Source organism: Nicotiana attenuata, unplaced genomic scaffold (assembly GCF_001879085.1).
Source record: "Nicotiana attenuata strain UT unplaced genomic scaffold, NIATTr2, whole genome shotgun sequence".
NCBI lineage: Eukaryota > Viridiplantae > Streptophyta > Magnoliopsida > Solanales > Solanaceae > Nicotiana > Nicotiana attenuata.
The window spans coordinates 88,252-98,455 of NW_017672329.1; the positions used below are offsets into that span (position 1 = coordinate 88,252).

The 10,204-nt window shown below is 41.2% G+C and overlaps 1 protein-coding gene across 2 annotated transcripts; it reads right to left on the bottom strand.

The window, feature by feature from the left end:
• Positions 1–1,875: 1,875 nt before the first annotated feature.
• Positions 1,876–5,398, bottom strand: LOC109212771. 2 transcript variants are annotated; one of them, XM_019376450.1, is made up of 2 exons: positions 4,088–5,398; positions 1,876–4,004 (listed from the first exon to the last, which is right to left on the bottom strand). In XM_019376450.1, exons 1-2 carry the CDS (start codon positions 4,677–4,679, stop codon positions 3,982–3,984), a joined length of 615 nt encoding a protein of 204 aa, XP_019231995.1. In that variant the 5' UTR covers positions 4,680–5,398; the 3' UTR covers positions 1,876–3,981. The 2 variants fall into 2 exon arrangements, with proteins under 2 accessions (XP_019231995.1, XP_019231994.1); XM_019376449.1 differs by having other exon boundaries at positions 1,876–4,897; positions 4,990–5,394.
• Between the last annotated feature and the right edge of the window lie 4,806 nt (positions 5,399–10,204).

Consider the following 10,204-nt stretch of genomic DNA (forward strand, 5'->3'; position numbering starts at 1 on the left):
AAACCGCGGTCAGCGGAATTCCAATCGCAGTCGCAGTGGTATTTTCGCGGCCGCCTCTTTCTGATTCGGTCCGCGTTCATATTTGTGGCAAAAACAAACCTCTCTGATTCTCCATTTCGCAGATCACGTCCTCGTTGACTCTTTCGCGGCCGCGCTTTTCTGTCGCGATCCGCGTTCCACAGCCCTTGGCCAGTCTTGGTCTTTGTTCAAGTTTGACTCCTTTATGAGTTGATCATGGCTACTTTGTCTCATTGTGAACAATCTCTGCAAGAGAGCATACTACATCAGTTTCTGGGATTATCTTTACGCATTTCAAGCCCAAAACGCAAGTAAAAGAAAGCAGATAATAGGTTAAAATCCCCACTTATCACTAAGCTAAGTAGGAATTACAAGTAAATTACTTTAACAAAGGTACAACATAAATAAGGACATGAAATAACTTAGTGCAGGAAACTGGTCCTTCGTTGTGTTGTTCTCTGTTCTTGAAGCCCTGAAAGTCACTTGCAAGTTGGCAACACACTTGTGAGAAAGCTTGATAAATTCTGGAATGTGAAAGTGCCTTGTTTTCCCTTTTCTTCATGTTGATATTACACAAGAGATATCACTTGAATGATGTAAGCATGTTTGGTACAAGGGCATTCCCCATAAAGTGACTGCTGCATTTTTTGCATTGTTGCGTGTGTGCAGAGGAACAGTTGCAGTGACTTTACAGCTGTGGGAAGTTAACTGGTACAATCAGCAAGGGAACTGATGTACATCTGTTCCCTCTGTTGTTTCTTTGACTCTGAGTGTTGGAACATGTACCAGACTTGAGGCTTGTTGATCTTGAGTACTTTGAGGATGTGGAATAGGTTCCCCATCTAACTCTTATTATTAAGGTTGTTAGATCATCAAAACATAACAGGACACATAACCTATCACTACCTTTTGTTGCTGCTATAGGTTACTAACTTTTATTTTTTGACAGAAAACACTTAAAATAATTTTGACAGCTTTTCATCGTATACATTTTTTACAACGACTTTTCTTTTACTTTATAAAAATGTTTAAGGTGGCATACTTTTTCGTTTAATTTTTGTAGGAAAAGAAGACAATGACACGATTTATGACGAATAAACCACCCTTGTTCCGATCTCATCAACCTCATTAGTCCAAGTTCAACATATATAGTCATGGGTGTTTAACTTCAACCTCAAAAGCTAATTGTGAAGTAAAGGATTGCGAACCATTTATAAACTGACGGCTTATAAGCTGCTAAGGCCTCACGTAGCAATAAGGATTCAAATAGCAAGGATAGGACATTTGCCCCTCAAAAATCCGAACTTTTACCCTTGTTCATCACTTTCTCTAATCAACTTTCTTAAATCTCAGAGATAACGCAAATAGAGATGCCAGTACTTCGAGATCCAGCCACTTCTTTATGTTTGACCAAAAATATAGATCTTGGTTCAACCAATTAGATTTAAATAAAGAAGAGTCAATCTTAGCTAATATTAATATCCTAAAGATAAGGTTGTCGGTTTTATGACAAATAACATATATATTTGACCGAATGTAACGAATGTGAGCAAAAATAATGATGTTCAGTGATCCAAAAAGATGGAAGATAGCATTAAATAGTAATAAATAGCAATGAATGATATTTAAGTAGATAAAAATGTGTGAGTCACACGAAAAACGATGGGATCTGTGGATATTCTTTGACAATGATGAATGATTGATGAGCCTTTGAACATTCAGGTTGTTTTTCGATCCAGTGGAAAAGGTAGACAAGAATCTTAGTAAAAAGCTTGTTTTTGTATGCTTGTAATAATGCCAGATTCTCTTTATAAATTCAATGTGTTTTTTGCAAATGAATATCTCATGTCCCCTATGTAACAAACCCGAAATTTCTCACTGTATAATAAGAACTGGAACACTGACTACAACCTTGAGATATCAAATGCAAAACTCAAACTACTATAATGGAAACTAAGTAACTAAGGATAGAGATAAGAATGGAGATGAGAAGCAGAACTCAGATAAAGGGGATGAGGTACAGATTCAGAAGAAAGGATGAGAAGCACAGTCTTGAGCCAAAGCTTCAACATAATTGGTATATCCCTTTTGCAGCACCTAATTCTCTCTTTAATATCTCGACTGCTCTCCCTTTCCCTGGGTACCACACAAAGTTTTCTAATATTTCAAAGAAGCCCTACCTTAGTCTTTTGGCCAATCTCGTTCATAATAATACTCCTTAAGAACCTTGTCCTCAAGGTTCGGGTTAAGAACAATGTTAGTAACACTTCTTTCGCCTATTGTGTCTATACGAAGGTAGTCTTTGTGATAAGAAAAGATGTGATCTATCATCACTGAGTCACGGTGACATGAGATGGTGGCCAACGCAACATTGATAACCATCAGGCAGCAAGCTGGCATCTTGCCATGGAGAGGGTCATACTTGACTTGAGTTTCCTGGACAATTCTATGCAAACTAGTAGCAAGAGCAATGGTGGACTCAATAAGCATAATGATCTTGGGGTTCTTTAATAGATTCGTTGCCCATAAAGGATCATAGCACTTTCCATCATCATCAATAACATATTGGAGATCAAGAAATTATTGGGTTATAGAGCAGCCTGGCAGACATTTGACATATAAGTACTCCCAAGAATAGGTGCATATATTAACCTTATTTTCCAGCATTCCATACTCAATGAAGATGATTCGGTTGACGCATTCTTGCTAACCATTACACAACATAGTGTTGTAGGGAAAATAAGGTTGACAAGGTCCAAAATCAATCCCAATTTCCTTTGACTACTGTCATTGTCAAGGATAACATCAACTCGAATTACATAATTAATAATTTCAAAAGTCATGCAATAAGCATCATTAATGCAAACCAGCTTGATCTCCCCTGCACGGTATATATTCTTGGCTACAGTGAGAAACCTCGTTCCACCAAGTGCAAGTACATTAAAATGGGCGTCACAGCAAAACTGTAATAGCAACTCACTGAATGTAAATTCTGTTGGACCTAGTGCAAGCATGTCCTAAATTATAGCAACTTGTGTACTTTTGCAATTAATTTATCTTAACAACTCAATGTCAACCGCAAATATCAATTCGCCAAAGGAATTAGTTACAAGAAGGATTAAGACTATCTTCGGCGAACAGAAAGAAAACTTTGGTTTGTGTCACCATAAGAATAGCTACGAGGTAAAGCAATGGCCAGAGGTGCTAGAGTCCTCAGAAAAATCCAATCAGCAATATACAAGTGAGTAAAATTTGGTAAACTGGTAATTGACGGCGCCAAATCAGATTGCAAATTGTAGAAATTCACAAACCATGATTGTCCGGGATCCCACACTCTAGTCTTAGAGTTAGAATATGCAATGAAGCACAACCTGCTAGTACATTCCAGTAATAGGAAGACCGCCACATACTCTATAGAATCTGTTAGAGCCAAGAACTCAAAACTTATTAAGGATCCCATACATTAAGAGTCGGCGTCGTCATGTGAACGGGTTCTATAAAGAAATTAGCACCACGAACATATGGAAAATGACTCAAAATACGTTTATCATTGAATCCCCAACAGAACTTCCATTCACATCTTCAAGAAGTACTTTAATAGAATGCCTTGCATAAGTCAAAATGGCACCCTCTCTCTCTATAACAAAATTATCAAGATATTGATCTTCAAAAATTATAGGGTCCATAAAAAATTCAGCAAGATACATGTCTCCAAAGATCGCCAATTCAATTATCCATTTAGGAGGTCTGCTATCAACAGAGGAGGCATCTATATACCTCGTCGGCATATCTCCTTCCAGATGTTCATGCGGCACTACCTAAATTTGTGCACCTCCCGAAGCTTGGCATCCATAGAATACCACTCAATATTTCAAGCTCTTATGGTGTCGCGACATTCTGAAAACCAGCAGGCAGTAAGGGCACAGATGGTTGATCTAATGAGCAAGGAGAAAACTCTACAATCTAGGCACATTCACCGTCTAAATCTGTTGTGGTGATAAGGGCACAGATGGTTGATCTAATGAGCAAGGAGAAAACTCTACAATCTAGGCACATTCACCGTCTAAATCTGTTGTGGTGATAAGTGGAAGAAATCCCTCAATTTGTGTTAAATCTTCAAATTCAACAGATAAAAATACACATGAATCACCCTTAAAATCTTGCCCTGTGTCGAACCAATTTTCCACGCAACTATAAAATGGAATAGTCCCTATAGGTGATCCAGAAACATAGTCGAGAGATGCACAAGCCCTCGGTTGACAGCAATAACAAGTACCAAGTATATGACAATCGTCCAAATTGATACTAACAGGCACAACAAGTATTCGACCAATAGGAAACTTATCACCTGGGATCAAGCTAGAGAAAGGATCCAAAATTATAGTTGCAATGTGATGGAGCTGTGTGGTGGTATCTCGTTGAGGACTTGTAGCAAACACCTGATCTGCAGAGTTGCTTGAATTTTCCTCCACCTTAGTGCAGTCTCGGTGGTCTTCCTTTGATTTACCATCGTCTAAATCAGAGTTTGTCTTCATTGCATCTAAAAGTTCCTCAGATTCTATTGAAAAAATCTCAAATTGTTCCATCTCTTTAGGCACGAAATAGTCTCGGCCAACAAGAGGAACTAACTGAGCTTCATCCTTTGAAAACTCAGAATGCATATCAGTTCATTACTTTGGGGATTTTCATCAAACACCTCGTCTATGACAGTCACATTCTTGTCTTCTTCAAGTAGACGAGCTTAGGGTTCATGAATTTTGGGGAATTGAGTAGAGGTAGACTTAGAGATCACTGGTGGAACCAGTGTAGCGCAATTCAGGTAGTCAACACAAGCTTGTGAAGTAACTTCCACTCTCGACGAATCAATGAAGGGCCGTTTCTGAAAATGCAGAAGAAATTTCTCTTTGAAATAGTTCCAATCATAAAATTAGTTGTTGCAAAATAACCAATCGAACCATGATAGGGCATCACCTTCTAGATAGACGGAAGGAAGAGGCAGCCAGTCCTTCTTGGAGAAGCCAAGGTATGTGAAGTACAACTCGGCCCGAAAAATCCAGCTATCCGGGTTGTCGTCGCTACTGAATCTAGGTAGAAACATCGTCGCTGTTGGAGTCGATGGATGAAAGCACCAATGTAACAAACCCGAAATTCCTCACTATATAATAAGAATTGGAACACTGACTACAACCTTGAGATATCAATTGCAACACTCAAACTACTATAATGGAAACTAAGTAATTAAGGATAGGGATGAGAAGCAGAACTCAGAGAAGGAACGAGGTACAGATTCATAAGAGTAGATAGAAGCACAGTCTTGAGCCAAAGCTTCAATATAATTTGTATATCCCTTTTGCAGCACCTAATTCTCTTTTTAATAGCTCGACTGCTTTCCTTTCGCTGGGTCCCACACAGAGTTTTCTAATATTTCAAACAAGCCCTTTACCTTAGTCTTTTAGCCAATCTCGTTCATAACACCCTATCAATATGTCTCTTTAGGGAACATGTTCCTAGAAATCCTAATAGTACAGGTGTAGAGAATATCCACTAGAATATTCTCTTTTGTGTCATATCTTAAAACTAGCCGTTATACCTTTGTCTAGATGCTCGATCTCGCCCTTGATCTATGATAACTTCACGACCTTGATCTTTGCTGACTCTTTGACCGCACCCTTCGTCACTTCGAGGCTACTTCGACTTGGGGAAGATCTTTGTTGAGACCTTACTGATAGTACGTGACGGTCGATAAAGACTATCATGGTATTGACGTGGCTTGCTATATTGTTTGACCTATACACGTTATTCACAAAGTTGAACGAACAAAATAGAAGAAAGTGATATTCCTTTTGTTTGTCTTCTTTTCAGGTATAAAGTAGAATAACCTTATCATTTTGTTATTTAAATTGAGGGCACATGAATCAACTGACATGGATTGTCTTTCGAGCTAATAAAATTTGATTTGTATCGAAGAAATTATCGATTGCAGCAATGATTTATTAGACTTAGCCTCATATGTGGCAGCTTGGTATTGCATGTGGAACTGTTGGATGAGGAAAATGCATTTAAAAAACAAAAAGATCATCGCCCCAAATGTTTTTATAGGAACGAGGATTCAACGGCAGCTCTTATAACTGTATTGGTAAAACATGACCCAATATGTGACCCACCTCGTAAAGGACACGTGACAAGTATATCCTAATCAGCTCCAGGCCAAACCGAAAGGTCGGCTAAAAAATACAATTGAGTTGTTGGAATTGGAATCAAGTGGTGTTATCCCGGAAATAACCATCATGAAGGTTATTGGGTACCCGGGAAATCTTTAGCTCCGGACAAGAAGATCAACCGTCCGACAATAATGGAGTTAACTCATTAATTACAAAATTAACACATGAATTAAACTATCCGTTACGGAATTAACCCAGCAGTCACGAAATTTCAGCATTGATTCAGCAGTTATAAGTCTTCGAAAAATACGAAATTTTAGCATTGACTCAGCAGTTATAAATCTTCGAAAAATACCAAACGAGTTCAGTTAATGCTCATAATGGATCCATAATTCAAGGAAGGTGGTTACCTGGACTCATTTAGCCTTTTTCAATCTCCTTGGTCTCTCCTTTCTCTTTTCTAGCAACATTTTCCATCTTCTCGGATCTTTCGCTGCTTAGAGATGGCTAAAACATCTAAATCTGTTCCTCAAAAGGAAAAAGCTCCTTCATATTCTCAATCGACCAAGAGTAAAATGATAGTGCCACCTCGAATCGAGGAATGCATTCCCCCGCCGTGTGAGATAACATCCGATTTCAAAATCGAAAAACCTGTTTCCACGCGGGGCCGATGCGAGCCTATGTCTCGATATATTTGTTTGGTGACCAAGACCGAGCTTGATCAAGTAAAAGAGGATTGCGAATGGGATAATAAAAATATAGTGATTCCTTCCTCTAAGGAAGATATAACCATATATAAAGCTGGGTACTTGAGCGTGTATACTTACCCATTTACATTGGGCCCTGCAATTCCGACCCAGGGTCCCATAGACCCTGTTGTCCTCGGCTTTTGCCAACAGTTCCGAGTGACGCTCGGCCAAATCTACCCTTCCTTCTGGCGAATTGTTTACTTATTCAGGTTCTTTTCGAACCAAATCGAGGGGATGTCCTTTACCCTCGATCATTTGATCAGATTGTATAGTCCTCAAATTTATCGGGGGGGGGGGGGGGGGGGGCTTGATAAAGTTGCAACACCGATCCTTAAAATCTCTGATGAGGACAAAGACCGTGGGTGGATGAGCCGGTTTCTCCAAGTCCAAACATCCGATCTCATTCCTGTTGATTGGATGTCGTTCCCCGAGGAGTGGAACATGAAGCGTGAGTATACCCTGCTTCCTTTTCTTCTCCCGACTTTATATTTTCCTTTGACCTAAATTCTTTGCGATGGTGTAGCTGCTGCTTGGTTTCCTGGTGGGGTCACGGACCTCGAGGGCTGGGTCGAAAGCTGGCCTTCGCCTCCCCTTACTCGGAGCGTTATTGGCAAGATTTGGCCAAGGGTCGATGGGAGGCAAAAAACCATGGTGAGTTCTTCGTTTGTTTTTCAGTATTTCTGTTATGGGACACTGATCTTGATTTTACGAAGGTCTTGGGGACGCCGTTGAATTGAGGTCGGCCCCAGCTGGTCCAAAGAAAGAAAAAGCAGAAGAGAGATATCTAAAAATCCCCCGAAGCCAAAGAAGAGCGTGGCTCGAAGGCCTAAAGCCGTTACGGCGACCTTATCCCCGGAAACGGCCCAACGCCTTCGGGAACAGGAGGAAGAAGAAGATGACGATTGCCTGTTGGTAAACCGTAAAAGAAAAATGTTGATACTTCAAAGCCCACCGTACCAGCAGCAGCTAATGAGGCCTACTCCAGAGCTGAAGAAATCTCCCAAGGGAATTCAAACAAGGTCCCCGGACGATCATCCAGAAAGAAGGCGCCTTATTTAGGAGATCATTATGAGGGCGAGGTCGAACATCCTGACCCCGAGCCTCTTTAGATAAAAGAAAATGCCCCGAGCGGATCGCTCGGGGTGATCAACGTGGATGATTCTCCCCTTGGCCCCGAGTTCTCCGAGGGGCTGATCCGGGAGGCTACGAACAAGATATCCTCTGGAGTGGGAGTAAACCAAGAAGGGCACGACATCTTTCGAGAATGTCTCGAAGGGTTGATGACGGCCCCGACCCTGATGCTTCTTTCATTTTTAATGAGGTACGTAGACTCTTTGAATAAACGAGTCTTTTGTTTATTGCGCCTTTGTTTTAACTGTTCCGGATCTGACTTTCCTTCTTGTTCATGAAGGCTATGTCGCTCCAAAAGAGGGCATTTTCCAAGTCCCGAGACGATCTTGCTCGGTGCGAGGCCGAGCTTAAGAAAACTTTAGAGGAGAGGGACGCCGTAAAAGCCTTATATACAAAGAAAGCATTGGAGATTCATAATCTTCGAGCTGAGTTGACGCGGGTGTGCCAAGATTGAGCTGAGTATGTTGAGAAGGTAAGATAGTTCCTGAGAGTTTGTCACGCACTTGTTTTGTTATAGTGGCTGACATCGTTAAATTTCGCAGTTCAGTCAGAAAGCCGATGTGGAGGCGCAGCTTCAGGAGAAACTTAAGATAAAAGAAGCCAATGCCCTGAGGTTGAGGCGAGGTATGGATGATCTTTCTTCTGAGAAGGACACTTTGAAAGAGCAGTTAGCTTCGCTCGAACGCCAGCTTCAAGGCGCGAAGGGGGAGAGCCTAGCTCGGGGCCATGAAATCGAGGAGCTTAAAACCCGATCTGCTGCTGAGCTGGCCAAGGCCAAATCTGATGCTACGACCATTACGGCCTCTTATCGAGCTGACGCAGAAGCTGCTAATGCCCGGGCAAGGAAGATTTCTTCTACGGCGGAGGCTAAGTTAGCACGTGCCCTAGACCATGCTAGGCGACAATCCCGGATGATGATTCTCGAGGAGATACATGCTCGCAGCTTCGATCTTTCAGCCGATATTGAAGCGGAGAAGGTTTTGGAAGAAGAGGCGGCCGCTCTACTTTCCGAAGAGGATGATTCAGGCAGTGCCTCCGAGGGTGAAGGAGACGGGGATGAAGCCGCCGAGGATGAGACTCCCCGAGATGCAACTCCTGAAGATGCAGCTGCTAAGGATGTGATCCCGAAGTAGTTTTAGGTTACTCCATTTTCCTTTCTTGTAGACCTCCCTTGTGTAAATATTCCCTGTAATCATCTTTTGGAAATACAAGGGGAACTTTTGTCTTGTATTTGGTTTGAGCTGGATTTAACATTGTCTTTATTTATGGAAGACTTCGTTTGAATGATCAATCCGAGGATTGGTTTTTAGGGCTCGGGGTGTCATAAACCCTTAGATTTTTATCGATAAATATAACAATCTTCAAGCTAAGTTTTTAAATTGATAAGGTAAGCTCGGGATATTGTGAATCCTTGAGTTCGGATCGGAGTCTCAAGCTATAAGTTTTTGGCTCTCAAGCTTTTCGAAGTTGGCTCTTGGGCTCTTATACATCGGCCCTTAGGCTCTATTAAGATTGGCCCTTAGGCTCTTATATCTCGGCCCTTAGGCTCTTTTAAGATTGGCCCTTAGGCTCTTATATCTCGGCCCTTAGTCTCTTTAAGTTTGGCCGATTCGGCCTCTTGGTATGGCTATATAATTTTTCCCTCATTTTGGCTTAAAAGACTCAGTGAAAATTTAATTATGCCTTAGCATGTGTTTTTTGTACCCGTAGGTTTTCGTATCGGAACCTTATTAATGATTTGTTTGTGTAAACATGACCGAACATCTCTTGAGGTGTTTCTAAGGGTCGATGTTATCGAAACCCTTGGAATTTTCGAGGGCTGAATTTATCGAAGCCCTTTGTATTTAGCTTTTGCCGAGGGTAGCCTGATTTAGCCGGTTTTTATGAAGTGTTTGAAGGCCTTTTAATTAATAGCGGAGGTCAAACGTCTTCGAGCCGCATTATTTGGCTGTAGCCTTTATAACTGTAGTCTTTATTATGGCCGTAGCCTTTGGGTATGTCACTTGGAATTGTTACCCGATAACTTTCCGAACTTGTTCGAGAAGTTAAACCCTGAGAATATTGGCCTTGGACTTTGTTTCGAAGGGGTGCCTCTTTGAGGTCTTTACTAATTCGAATTTTGATGGTAGTCCCCGAGTATTCGGG

Coding starts and splice junctions, on each gene's coding strand:
- LOC109212771 (XM_019376450.1), bottom strand. CDS start 4,679: ATGCATTCTGAGTTTTCAAAGGATGAAGCTCAGTTAGTTCCTCTTGTT. Junction 4,005..4,087: donor TCCACTTATCACCACAACAG/ATTTAGACGGTG, acceptor TCACCACAACAG/ATTTAGACGGTGAATGTGCC.